The sequence below is a fragment of the Macaca thibetana genome, chromosome 2 (assembly GCF_024542745.1).
Source record: "Macaca thibetana thibetana isolate TM-01 chromosome 2, ASM2454274v1, whole genome shotgun sequence".
Lineage (NCBI taxonomy): Eukaryota > Metazoa > Chordata > Mammalia > Primates > Cercopithecidae > Macaca > Macaca thibetana.
Window position 1 is genome coordinate 71,810,354 of NC_065579.1, and position 14,666 is coordinate 71,825,019.

Consider the following 14,666-nt stretch of genomic DNA (forward strand, 5'->3'; position numbering starts at 1 on the left):
GGTAAAAGTAATAAAGGAGAAGTCAGTTCATCCATGATTTAATCTATATGGTAAAATCTATCAAAATTCAAAGGTTTATAAGGTTGCATGTTAGGAAAAAGTTTTGGTTACCGATATAATCTACTAGTGCCCACAGTTTCCACCCTCCTCCACGCTCCTCATGGCTGCCTGGCCTGACAGCATTTGAAAGGTGGGGCATTGTGTATGCCTTAACATTTAGTTTTAATTTATACTCCCTAAAATTTTTATGTGTAAATATTTTCCAATTTAAATGTTTAACCATAAAATATATTTAGAGACTGAAAACAGAAAATATCATATTTATGATAATTTGCCATTTTAAGAAAGGATACAGTGCTTCTCAAATAAGTAGTTGTATGATCCGACTCTTCAGGTGATGACAGCTTTGTTGATTGACAGGCAAGTGGAGGGGGGTTGTCTGGGCAGTCCATCATTAATACAGGTGTAAATCACCCGGTGGAGCAGAAAACAAACATGTGGCACACGTATTTATATCTGAATTATAATATTTATTCCCCACCTAAGCTACAATGTATTCTGAAAAAGGGTTACTGGGATCCTTTCTTTCTGCATGGGTTTCACATTGCTCAATGAAAATATGTTACAGTTGTTGAAAAAAGGTTTTTATGAGAATATTTGAATCATATTTTCTATCATAATCTCAATTATCTTTAAAAATCTGGAATCCTGCTTTTCATGTATGTAAGTGGAAGAGCTAACCAGAAAGCTTTATATCATTAGATAAAAGTTAATGGTGTCTTTACTTCCCAACATCCCCCAAATTTGCCTGTCATATATTTTGATATCCAAATTAGTGCCTTATATATGTAGCAACCACCCTTAATTTTGTCCTTGAATAATTTTAACTGTATAAAGTTTGCCTCCTTTTAACAAGGTGGGAATGACGGCACATGTACGATAAGCTGTTTGATACCAGAGAGTGTATGGTACTTAGCATCTTCTCAGGCCCAAGTATTTTTAGAACTGGAAAAAAAAAATAGCCTTCAAAGACCATTTCCCCAGTCATCTGGCTTTTTAAAGAGGACTAAGCTTGTCCAAAACTGAGCTCCTCATCTTCATCTTGAACTTACTCCTGCCAGGGGTTGCTTCTTCTTATGCAAGTACTTTTCTTCCCATTGTCCAGGCCAAAAATCTGGATATCATCCTTGACTTCTCTCTTTCTTTTATACCCCATGCCCAATCTTTCAAAAAATTCCTTGGTTTTATGTTCAGATTATGTCCAGAACCTGTCACTTTTTACCACTTCCATTGCTCTAGCTTTATTCAAGTTACCATCATCTTTTGCTTTATTATAGTAGCCTCTTAACTGGTTCCCTCCTTTCACCTTTGCTTTTTTTTCTCTTCGTACAAAGCAGTCAGAATGATCTGAGGACAATGTAGGCAGAGTGTGTTCTTCCTTTGATTAAAAGCCACAGTGGCTCCCCACTTATCCACTGCATATGAGAATCTACATGATCTGCCTCCATTACCCTCTTCTCTCTCTGAACTCATGTCCTCAGACTTCCCCACTTCCCTCTCTCCTCTCCAACCACACTGGACTCTTTGCTGTTTCTCATATATGCTGGGCATGTTCCTGCATCAGGCCTTTGCACTGGCTCTTGTTCAACTTCTGTCATGCCTGTACACTTCTGCTAGATATCTGTACAATGGGCTCCACCTATCCTTTAGTGTCTCATTACCATGAAAGTATCTTGACTATCTTTGAAATTACAACTTGTTTTCTTGGCTGTCTGTATCCTCCCTACCTTGTTTAGCATTGTTTTCCCCTCTCTGACACCGCTTTCTAGCAGACACACTGTTTGTTTGTTTGTTTTAGTCATCACCTACTACAATGTCAGATCTCTGAAGGCAAGATTTTTTTTTTTTCTCAATGTCATAGTCACAGCCCAGAACAGTGCTTGGTACATGGCATATTCTAAATAATCATTCTCATTAATTTACTATTTTCTGTGGATAAATTTTCACTTCCATCATTTACCTAGATTCTCCTCTGTGCTTCTTGGAGAATTTCACACAAATGTTAGATCTTGACTCATGAGTTGACTTTGAACAGATAGAAAGAAGCCAGAGGCATTAAAAGAGCTGGGAGAGGGTTTGCAAAGATACTGATGTAGGAAGAGAGCAGTGTGTGAAGATTTGAGAGTGGAAAGAGGCAAGAGTGTATGAAAGGAAATGGTGCGAGAACAACATGCAAAAGTTAACAGCAAACAGATTATCAAGTGTATTGTATATCATACCAAGGTATCTGAATTTATCCTCAAGCAGTGGTGAGTCATTAAAAGATTACACAGGAGTTGGCTTACTCAGATTAGTATTTTGGGGAAAAAAACTCTGCAAAGTAAATTCCTTTTAGAAATTATGTACTCTTCAAATTTGTAGGTGTGTATAGAGAACAATTTTTCTCGTATCATGAAATAATATTCTATACCTAAATAAATTTGGATCCATATTTGTGTCTATAAAGTTATAGACACAGTTATATTTGCACATCTGAGCATGAGCAAGGGCTTGTGTGATCTATGTAAAAATAATGCCTTTGGACCCTGTCACAATTTTAAGAATGTTGTATTACTGAAGTGATGTTTCCACTTTACCATCATGACAGGAGGCTCATTACTGTACTTCCTAATCATTGAATGTATTTTGATATTATTTGCAGCTAAAGGGAAAATGATAACTTTCATTTTAATCAGAGGCATTTTCAATTACTCTTCAATCTAAATTCATAAAGAAAAATGGACTAAAATTTTTAGTACGGAATCCAATTTCTTTTTGAAAACCAAGACTTTTCTTTGTGGAAGAAAAAATAATCCATAGAGGAGGAAATTTTGTTTATGGAGGAGGTGTTGGAGGATGATATTTTAGAGACAGTATGCAAGTTGCCAAACAGCAATTGTGCTTTTGTAGGTAAAGAGCCTCTACCAGGTGGACAGACTCTGGAAACAGCCACATGTTCAATTAAAATGTTTTAGTAAATTTATTGAGAGTCAGGTAGTTTTTCGTTTTTATCTCAACTTCCAGCACATCAAAGGAACTTAGCTTTAATTGCCTCTTGTAGGAATTAATCTGTATGGAAGCCTATCTCTAAATAGCCAGAGAGGCCATGACCAAATGTGAAGCCAATCTTCTCTCCACACTTGCAAGTGCCCCAAAGAGATTTGCTCACATGTAAACAGACCCCTATTGGGTTCCTATTAGTAGAGTTAGCAAAACTTATTTTAAATTGAGATTTTAGAAATTCTAATAACTTTTTGTCAGTTGGGATTTTTGATTCCAAGGAAGAGAAACTGGTTAGTTATTTTAAGCCCCAAAAGACTTTACTGGAAGGCTAATGGGGGAAGAAAGGGGAATACAAGTTGATGGGAATATGGAGTCTGATACAGAAAATTTACAGATGCCAGAGAGCTCTGGGGAAAGCAGGAGCCACAGTTATAGCAGAATTCTATTGCTGCTGCAAGGAATCTGGCCTCCAGAAACAACTTCATGTTTCAGGTTGCCAGAAGCAAGTGGCTGATAGGCTAACAGGGAGTGGGTGAAACAGAGAGCAGCGCTGTCCTTTTCTGTCCTCAGTGGGAGACAATAGTACAAGGTAGGTCTTAACTACTAAGATAATCCCAAATGGAGAATTTCATCCAAAGGGAGACCACAGTGTTCATAAGGAATCATGGGTTAGGGAGATTGGGTACTCTCAAAATGATAACTATATCCTCCATTTGTTATTTGATTGCATGTTGTCTTGCTTTGTTTGAAGTGACTGGTAGGATTGGGGTAAGGATTTTTCCTTTGTAAGTTGGCTTAAAATATCCATGTATCTATAGCTATGCACATAGTATATAGATTTCTTTCTCTTGTGGAAAAGTAGCTGTGGGTTGGAATGGAAAGTGAGGAAGGTTTTATACAGACCAAATTTACGGTCTGCCTGTAGTAACTCAGGATTATTTATAGTACTGGAGACACAAATTGTTGGTTTGCATTATGCTTGAATTACTCTTCTTTTCCCATGCCCAATACTTCTGAGTTACTAACAAAAGAAGGCAGAGTAAACAAAAAAAGTCTTTGTATATTTTTCTTCAAATTGGGTTAACATCAAAGAGAACCACTGATAAAAACTGAAGCAGATGTATGTGCACATATGTACATGCACACAGAAACCTATATGTATATATTTATACATTTTATATACTCTTAACTGTTAAGAGTCAATTGCAGGCCTGATGTCCCTAAACATTTTAATAGGTGTTTCTTAAGAACAATTTTTTATAACCATATGATAATTGTCAAAATCAAAAAATTAGTATGTACATAATACTGCCGTCTATAGAACTTATTCAGATTTTACTAATTGGCCACATGTCCTTTGTAGGAAAAGAAAATCTCAGATCCTGTATTTTTTTTTTTTTTTTCTTTTGAGATGGAATCTTGCTCTGTCATCTAGGCTGGAGTGCAGTGGCACCATCTCAACTCACTGCAATCTCCGCCTCTCCAGTTCAAGCGATTCTCCTGCCTCAGCCTCCCGAGTAGTTGGGGTTACAGGCATCCACCACCATGCCTACGTTTTGTATTTTTAGTAGATATGGGGTTTCACCATGTTGGCCAGGCTGTTCTCGAACTCCTGACCTCAGGTGATTTGCCTGCCTCGGCCTCTCCAAAGTGCTGGGAATACAGGCATGAGCCACTGCACCCAGCCTTTTTTTTCTGTTGTCATGTTTTGTTGGTCTTTGAAACGTGAAATACTCCATCATTAATTTGGAAACAAAGATTTTATTTATTGATATATTTTAATAATTTGGCGATTATTTTATAGAAAGTCCCTCTTCTGGTGTTTGGCTGATTATTCCTTATGAATCAATTTAGGTTATAGACTTTTGACAGGAGAAAACAAAAATGATGCTGTAGTTTCAGCATGTCGTGTCAGGAAACACATGAAGTCAAATCTAATTTCTGGTGATATTAACTTTATCAGTTGGTTAAGGTGGCTTCGCTATGGGTTTCTCCATTGTAAAGTTATTGTTTTCCTTTTGTAATTAGTAAGTATTTAGTGTGGAGATACTTTGAGACAATGGAAATAATCTGTTTCCTGTCCAACTTTTGCCTACTGATTATAGTATTTATTGATAATTCTTGTCAAATGTTGATTTTTCTAATTAAATTATTCCTTCTAAATTTAAAAGTTGGATTTTTATTGCAAGGAATGACTTTCCTTATTTGTTTATTTGTATGAGGGTGGACAAATGAATACTTATTCACTGTGCTATAAGCGTTTATTTTTATTATTTTGATGCTGAAATTATCCAAGATTTTCCCAATGTTAGCCCTTCTAATGGGCTAACTTTAGTTTACTTCCCCAAGGGTCTTCCCTATAGCACAGTGCTTTGTATAATACTTAATAACCATATTGAATTTGCCAATAAACCAAGCATCATTTCCTCTAAAATTTTCTACCTTACCAAAGTAAACTTTTCTAAAAAGCAAATTCAGGAGAATGTACAAAACTGTGTATATATATCATGGGTTGAACATAATTCATATTTTTCTTATTTTATCTAATCTATGACTTTTGAATTTTAATATAATTTCCTTTATATCTATTCGTTATTTTACAAAATATAAGATATTTTTCAAAATTTAGAGTAAGTACTCAGTTGAGTCTCTTGTCTGAAATAACAGACAAGTTGGTTTGTGTGTTACCTCTCCATCTGCCATCCTAAGGGAAGTTGGGAAACCTCAGGCAAGATTAATGACAGTAGAAATTTTGTTCCATGATTAACTTATATTCTGTCAGACACCGCTTTGGAACAGGTTTATAACCTTCTTTCCTCTATGGTATTTCCCCACACTATTTGCTTAAAGATTTTTTTTTTTCAAATTAGTCATCATTCACTTCTTATTTCCTTTGTAGAAAAATTAAGAATTATAAAAGAGACAAAATACCAAAATACTACTTGTACTTTGATTAAATCTTGAGATAATTTTTAAATGGCACCAGCAACTTACCCTAGACCTGGTGAAATGTCTTGTGAGGACAATATTAATTCATCCAACATTAACAGAATGGTACTTATGTGGCAGGCATTATGCTCAGAGCTTAATTAAGTTTTTGCTCCATCTTCAAAAGACTAACAGTATAGTTGGAGATGAGGTCCATACGCAAAAATTCCCAAAAAGTTAACAAGAGCAGTATACAAGTTGTTCTGAAAATAAGGGAGAGGTGCTGACTTCTCCTGGAGGAAGCTAGTGAGCAAGGTGCTTTTGAGAATAAGTGCACATCAGTGTCCAAGAAATGAGATTTTCTTCATATATTTTGGGATGGTTGAAATCAAATAATTTATTCTAAATGATACTATAATTGAGTTGAACAAAAGTACTGATCATTTTAAATTAAACAAAGAATGTTATAAAACCAGTATTATTAGTTTGGGAACATGTTCTGTCTGACAAATTTGCTCTGGTATAATTAGGTGACATAATGAGCAAACAAATGAATGGAAGTAGTAAATGAAGCCTATATCGAATGTTGTAAAGCTTTTGATTTTTTTTGTCTGACGTAATTGGATTATTATGATTCTTCATATTGAATAATTAAAAAATACTAAACCTTGTGTCCAGAAATCCCTGAAAAGGGGATGTGCATGGTTAAGCTCCATGACTGAATGAAATCCTTTATATTACAAGTCAATTTTTTGGTGAATTTGCACTTAGGTATATTTTTCTCTGAAAGAATCCTTAAGTCTTACCAGATTCTCAGTGGGTCCCTTGAATCACTCCAAATTAAGAAGCATTTGTGGAGTGGTATGCTGAAAGTAGAACTATTATTATGCTGAAAGTACAAGTCTATTAGAATTTTAGCCCCAGACTAGCTACACTCAGTACAGTCTTAGGCTAATAATTTAATTTTCCTATGCTTTAGTTTCTTCATTTCTAAACCAGGAGATTTAACTAAGGTCAGTTCTCTGCCACAGACATATTCTAAATTGACAAGTACATCTTAAAGATTTTTACAACTTTAAGTGGACACAGGTTCAGTTTTACAGCCTTTACAGTGTTGGCACTAACAGTGTACTAAGAAATTTGAATCTTGCTGTTCAGTTTCCCTTGAAAAACATTTATCTACTCTGGGCCCATATTACTACACAGCAGCCCTTTGGAGATCAGTGCTAATATATATGGGCAATTGAATGCGCTCAGAGTCTCCACAGACCCCACCATGCCCTACAGTCTCACAGCAGCCTGCTCCACCAATTTATATGGCTTTCTGGCTCTGGAAGCATTTGGTATGGTCTCCTCAGATATGCACAGTACACTATTAAGCTAAGGAAAGAGAATGTATCAGATTATTGGGAGGTTATAACAGTGCTATGAATGGACAGCTTCAGTGCACCTTTTCTGAGATAATTCTGAGGCTCACTGTGTTCCTATATGTACCCTGATTGTGGAGGAAGTTTTAACACTTTTTGCTGAAAACGATTTCTCTGCTTGGAGTTGAAACTGATCATCAACTTATATTGGGCGTCTTATATGATACTCTTACACATTTGCTGGGAACTAATATTTTAGTATGTTATGTTATACCAAAGAGGATCTGAAATTGTTAGAAAGTGTATGATAAAACTGCTCAGGCCCTGTATTTACACAAGTAAAATGAAACCTGAAGTAATTGTACATTTCAAGTTACTTCATTGACTAGATCAGGGATCTGCAAGTTTTTCTGTAAAGAGACAGGAAATATCTGTTTGTTTTGCAGGCCGTATTATCTTTTTTTATAAGCACATAAGGCATCTTAGACAATACATAAATACATAAATGAATGATCATGGCTGTGTTTCAATAAAACCTTACTTAGAAATACAGGTAGATTTGGCTTGTGGGTTGTAATTTGCCAGCCCCTAGGCTAGGTAATCATTAGAATATGGTGTCTATGAAGAATAATCACAAAGATTAAAACAGGATGCTACTACAGGAGGTATTAGAAAAGAAGACCCACAGGAAAAGTGATCTGGGATTGCTTAACTTCACCAAGAGGAGACTCTTGAGTAATATAATTTATGTTTGACATAGAAAATAATTTCTTGACAATAAAAGTGGTTACATTTTAGAATGATTATTAAGGCAGTTTGCAGACTCTTTCTGAAAGGTTGTAAACATAGTATAATTTTTCATCTTTCTGAGTTAGTTTTCAATAGGTATATGAACAGGATAATCTCTAGGCACTGGGAGATGAACAACTAGAAATGTAAATTCAGTTTTACATTCACTGTCGTTCATCTCCCATTGGACAGAAGCAGACCAACAATTCAGATTTCTGATGTTTATATTAGTAGTTAGTACTTTCATATTCTTAGGAAAGGATTTTTTAAACCCCTTTCCTGATCTCTGAAATGCCCAAGTGTTCTAAGTAGCATGGTTGATTAACATACAACGAATCTATTAGTAGTGCATTTAATGATGATGAAATGCTACGTACATTTAAAATAACAGATATAATAGCTAACTTAACAGAATTATCCTAAAGTTATTTTGGAATCCTCAGAATACTTTTACTTGTTCTCTCAAGTTATCTGTGCAGACTACTGTGATTTCGTGAAGGGAGAACTCAAGATCATACACCTACTTTTCATTTATTTTTTTGGTCATGTTTCATGTGTCTCTACTTTAAGGCAATAGCTACAGTAACTTTAGTTGGCTTTGGGCTACTATCTCACTTATATCAAATAGATTCATAGAAAAATATGGTGACAGCATTGGCGGGGAGTTTGGAGGACATCTAATTCAAACCTCTCATATTTAGGACAAAGAAATGAGGACATCTAATTCAAACCTCTCATATTTAGGACAAAGAAATGAGAACCCTGGGTTGAGTTTTCATGCACCTGATGAGGAACTAGAACTTCAGATAGACTGTTTATTACACAAAAATAACTTTTTAAATTTGAGATTTTTTTTGGCCAAAAAATTTTACAAGGCAATAAACTCAGGTTTCATAGATCTATGTAGGATTTGTTGTTGTATATAACCCATTTAAGTTTAAATACCCAATTCTTTTTGAGGGCTGGACTCCGGTCATTCTGGCAGTTAATTATTTTATTTTCCTAACATGAGTTCTGTATTATGAGAATTTATGCTCTCCATTCCAATACTGGAATAAAATAAGAGCATGATACTAGAGATTGCCATCCCATGTGGTGTGTTAAAGATTCAATTGATTCTGTTGCAGTCTCATTGGGAAGGAGCAATAGGGAGACAAATGTGGTCACTGCATCATACATATTAGATGGTAAATAAAATTTAATAAAGAGCAGAGACCTTTTTCCTGTTAGGAGGGAATAAATTTGAGCATAATTGCAAATTAAAATTTTATCTGGGAATATCTATGTCTTACAGACATTCTATAATGAAGAAAAAATAAGCTATTTTCTAGTATAAATCTTATTTTAAGTCATAATGATGTATATATGTGTGCATGCGCACAACAAAATAGGTGTAATGACCTCATCTATTCCATTGTATTTTACCATCTCTTATACATGTGATTAAAGTTGCTCCCCTTAAAGTATGGACATAGGGAGGCTTTGAACTTATTTCAGGGATTCCACATTTAACCAAGAAGTTTTTTGGAAAGCTTAACTTAGATTTACCATACCAATTAGTTTTTAACTATTTGTTTGTGTTTGTGTGTGAATAATCTGTGAGAAAAATTAGTCTCATTAAATTAGTCACTATTTCACCATGACGAGCATAAATAGTCTTTTCTAGCTTAACCACGTGGAACGTGCAACTTGACCCTGAACAGTTTTACCCTTAGGTGGTTTTATGCTACTGATATCAAAGAAATATATTCTCATCTCTGAATACAATTCCAAAAGAGGAGTTCCAAAAACTACAACAGCATCATATTTGGAGGACTGATTTCCTTAAGATGAATTACGTCTGGTACATGTAACATTAATTTTTTAAAAAATGAAGCATGACTTACAGTAACATGCACAGATCATAGTGTGCACTTTAAAAATTTTGAAATGAGCATACACCTTTGTAACTTACATGCTTATCAAAATATAGGACATCTCATCACCACAGGTTTCTCCTGCTCCATTACATCATCCCCTGAATGGAAGCTGCACCCCTGGCCACCTTCATGGCCACCCAGGCAACCACTGCTCTGATTTCTATCACCATAGTTTAGTTATTCCTCCTCCAGAATGCCATGTAAATGGCATCATCACATATTCCTTCTATTGTGTCTGGTTTCTTTCCTGCAGAATGTTTTTTGAGGTTCATCCATGATGTTGCATGTATCAGCAGTTCATTTCTTTTTATTGTTGAGTATGAATGTTTTTATGAGCTCTTGTTTTCTGATGTGAGTTAAAACTATGTGAGAAGAATGAATTATCTTCTTAGAAATTACAGAATAAGGCTATATTTGAAATTTTCTCCTCCACATAGGTCACTTTATACTATAACTTATCCTATTACACAAAGTATATCTACGTAAACAAAATTATTCTAATCACAATGAAAACTACTAGTTCAAATATTTTACAATAAATATTTTAGGAAAGACATTGTATCAGGGTATTAGAGTTTTTAATATATACATAGTTAACATTCATTCATTTTTTAATACTTATTGGAAGCCTACTACATGGCAGACATAATACTATAAGAATTTTCTCATGTTCTGAAATGATATATAAAAGCTCTAGAAGAAATGAAGTATTACTGATCTAAATCTCTGTATTTATTTATAATTGATAATTACCAGTTTTAGTATTAATCTGTCACTTTATAGGCTGATGGAAATGAAAAAAGAAGTTATTTGTGAAGTTACAGGATCTGAGAAAAGTGAGTTCCTATACATCATTTTTCAAAAACTGTCCTGGAGGCTTTCTTTGCTGCTTGTTCTTGAAAAATGGACTCCATGGGGTTGAGGCATCATGGAGATTTTAATTAAGTTTTAATTAAATGTTTTTCATGGTTTTGCATAATAAGGAGATAGTATCAAATCTAATTCCTGAGAAATCTAACATGCATCCTGGTAATCAACACATGAGGAAACTCTAAGCATCCACATATAATTTAGTGCTGTTTCGATTAAGTGCATTTTAAAAGGATAATCCTTACACAGTTTCTGAATATATTCATTAAAATTGGTAAACTCAGTAGAACACTCTAGGGAAGAAAATTTTTAATAAAACTTCAAATTTTTGTTGGTTTGATATACTGACAATTTAATAATTTAATGTCTCTGAAATTAGTTTATATATATTTTATTTGCTAATTTGTAAAAATATTACATAAGTACTCTTGGATTTTTAAAAGTCTAAGGACATAGAATATAAAGTGTCATATCACTTTAAAATGTGTGAAGATAGTAAGAGTTGCCTAAACTGTTTGTATTTGGGGGTAATAATATATTCACACCATAGAATTGTAAGGCTTACCTAAGATAGGATCTCAAAGTATTTCACTGTTACACCTTGGGTAGAAGGAATACTTTAGGCCTTATATCCAAATGAAGTTGTATGGATAATTACAAACATTAACTAACAGGATTGAACATATAAAATATATCACAGTTTTTTCATTGCTTAATTTTTAATACATTGTAAGCCTTAAGCAATTGAAAGTGTCCTGTGCCCTTGACTTTTAAGAGACGAGTTTAAAAAACTTATAACATGCAATGTACTCCAATTGAACAAATGTATGTTGAGTTTTAACTATTTGCTAAGGATTGTATTAAGTACTAGGAATACAAAGATGAATAATGCTGGATTCCTCACTTCCTTTGACTTATTCAGCTTTTTCTCTTACTCCTTTTAGTTTTTTCATTCAATAGTTATTTTTTCTCCTAATTTTAAGGTCTACCTTTTAACTGTAAAAGGATAGATTGAACTAGATGGTGTCTAAGTTTTCTTCCAATTCTGCAATTCTATGCCTTCTAAATGTGTGCTTTGAATGCTAACATGGATATGTGCAAACACTGAGGCACGTTTTGCTTAGACATGCAGCAGGTTTGAAATTCGTTTATATCCATGTTAAGCTGAGTTAAGAAACTCAGCTTCGGAGTCAGACGGGCCTAGGTACAAATATTTACTACTCAGGCAAGCTACCAAATATCTGAATTTTTCTCTGTGGCATATTTTATAAAGTGGGGATAAAAATACTACTTCCTTTGTAAAGCATTGTGAAGACTATATGAGAGAATGCATGTAAAAGACTTCAACAGGTGCGTTCAGAATATAATAAACTCAAAATAAGTATTAGCCGTTATTCATCAGGTGGTTTAAATATAGGTAATTTACTTGTTTGGAAAAATATTCGTAAGTATTCACAAGTTAGGTAAAGTGCATTTGTCCTTATTTTACAAGAGGAGTTAGTGAACTTTAGTGAGGATGACAAAATAGATGTACTTTCTGTCTATGCTAGTCGTGTTCTTGTCAAGAACCAGGCTCAGAGATTCTTTGTTGGTGGCAGACTGTCACACGGTGGAATCATCTTACGTCTAGTATCTTCATTGCTCAGCACTGTGCTGAACACAACAGCTCTACCACGTTTGCCCAATGAGCAAATGATTGGCTGGATGAATGGGTGAAAATGTTTGCTGTTAATACACTAAATAAAAAGCAAAAATTTCCCTGTGGCAATGTTAGTAAATAGTTAATAGAGACAAGATTTTAGCTTTACTACTTGTTGGTACTTTTACATAATTTCCTAATCCTCTATTTCTTGCAATGGTGCATACACATGGACAACGTTGCAGTATAGTGACTTCACAAAATGTGATGCAAGCATAATTTTTACTGATTTGTTACAAGAATCCCTACTGCAGTAGCTAGCATTAATTTTCCTATTTTATTTTCAGAAAATGTGGGACCAGAAAAAAATAGATGACCTAATGTGACAGACTGATTTTTAATCGATCCAGTAAATGTTACCCTGTTTCAGAGAGAGGTGCTTCTTTCCCAAAGTTATAGCATTATCTCACCTATTCGTAGCCAAAGATGTCCTTATGACTTTAAGATGCACTTTCCAGCAGTGCCCTGGAGCTCTTTTGCATTCCCATGGACCTGTTATGATTATGAAACCCCATTAAGAAAATTCCCTTTAAGATATTGAGATAAAAAATACAGAGTGTGTATCATTAAAAGTTATAACATTGGACCTAAATCATGCTTCCCTTTCTATATCTTTGATCTTAATGATCTGAGTTTGGACCAGTAAGGTATTATGCTCTTAGAACAGCTGCTGGGGTATAAAAGAGCATTTTAGAGAGGGATGGAGATTGTGAAATATGAATTGAAATCAGGGCTAGTGAAGTTAATTCAGCAGCTGTGTATAAAGAAGCATTTTGATGTCTAGTATGGTAATGCACCAATACTTATCGTCAGATAATTTTAATTAAGCAAACCTTAAGGTATTAAAAATTAGAAGTACTGTTTAATTAAACCTTAAAGTATTAAAAACTAGAAATATTTTTAGACTTTTCTCCTCTATATTTTGTATGTGGAGTCAGAGGGAGAGTAGAAATATAATGAGGACCTAAAAAACTGCCAGTAGGAAAATCAGTTGAAATAATCCAGATGCTTCTACTATTTTAAAGGTCAAATCTGGTTAGCTCATAAAGCCCAGAGTAGTATGAGAGGAGATGTTTAATAAATCTTGGAATTTGGTAGTAGAATAAAAGTGGTGAATTTACAGACCTTAAGCTTGGTTGCTTGGATTTTCACATTATGCCATCTAAGAGTGGAAAAGATTTCTTCCAGCTGTAAAATTGTGGGTTAAAAGAAATGTCACACTTTAACTTTTTTTCCTTTTTAAATCCATATGCTCTGAATGTTACCAGATTTTCAGACTTTAGGAACTGAAGGCTTTTTATTCATAGGACAGGCTTTGCAGGAACTACTACACTGCAAATTCATCCCCATAACTCTCCTAAAATACATATATTTTTCTTTGGAAATACCAACTCTTGGATAGCAAGAATAATTTCCTTGTGGCTTTCATAGCTTTTGGCTTTTGTCTGAAAGATTCAGAAAGTGCAGAGGTTATGATGTATTGCTTTAGTGACACGAACACTTGTCCCTTAGGATTGACATTTCAGGAACTTCTTCATGTGTTACAAAGCCACATGCAGAGAGTGCTTGAAAGTCACTGGATAGCTGACTTCACCCACAGGGAGAGTGACATGGACCTGGAGTAAAGCCTTTTCAGTGAAAACCTTTAGGCATAATTAGGTTATTCTAGCAGGTAGTGGATTCATGTCAATCCAGCCATCTCCAGAGGATGCTGAGGGCTACCAGTCTCACATGACAGCTTTCACTGGCTGGTTGCCGCTGAACTCCGAGTTAACTTCAGGGACCTTTTGAATTGCCTTCAGGATGTGGCACAAGAATGCAGCAGGCTCAAGAGATTTTAAAGATTCATTCTCCATATGAGTTGGCCCTAGGGATTCAGAAAGAAACTGAGATGGTGGTGGTAATTCTAGGGCCCTGTGAAGTGTAAGCAATCTATAAAATACTGATGCAACGTATAATAAGCTATTCTGGTGTTAGTGCATTAGTGTGCCAATCCTGGCATAATAAACACAAAATATTTATGAAATGCTTAACTGACATATATTGAAATAT

The 14,666-nt window shown here is 34.7% G+C and overlaps 1 protein-coding gene across 1 annotated transcript in view; it reads left to right on the forward strand.

The window, feature by feature from the left end:
- The window catches only part of LOC126948943 (EGF-like and EMI domain-containing protein 1), a 491,125-nt gene that overhangs the window by 95,598 nt on the left and 380,861 nt on the right, over positions 1–14,666 (forward strand). The window contains exon 3 of the mRNA XM_050781377.1: positions 10,829–10,881. Coding sequence (XP_050637334.1) covers positions 10,829–10,881 — 53 coding nt within the window. The remainder of the gene's footprint in view (positions 1–10,828; positions 10,882–14,666) is intronic.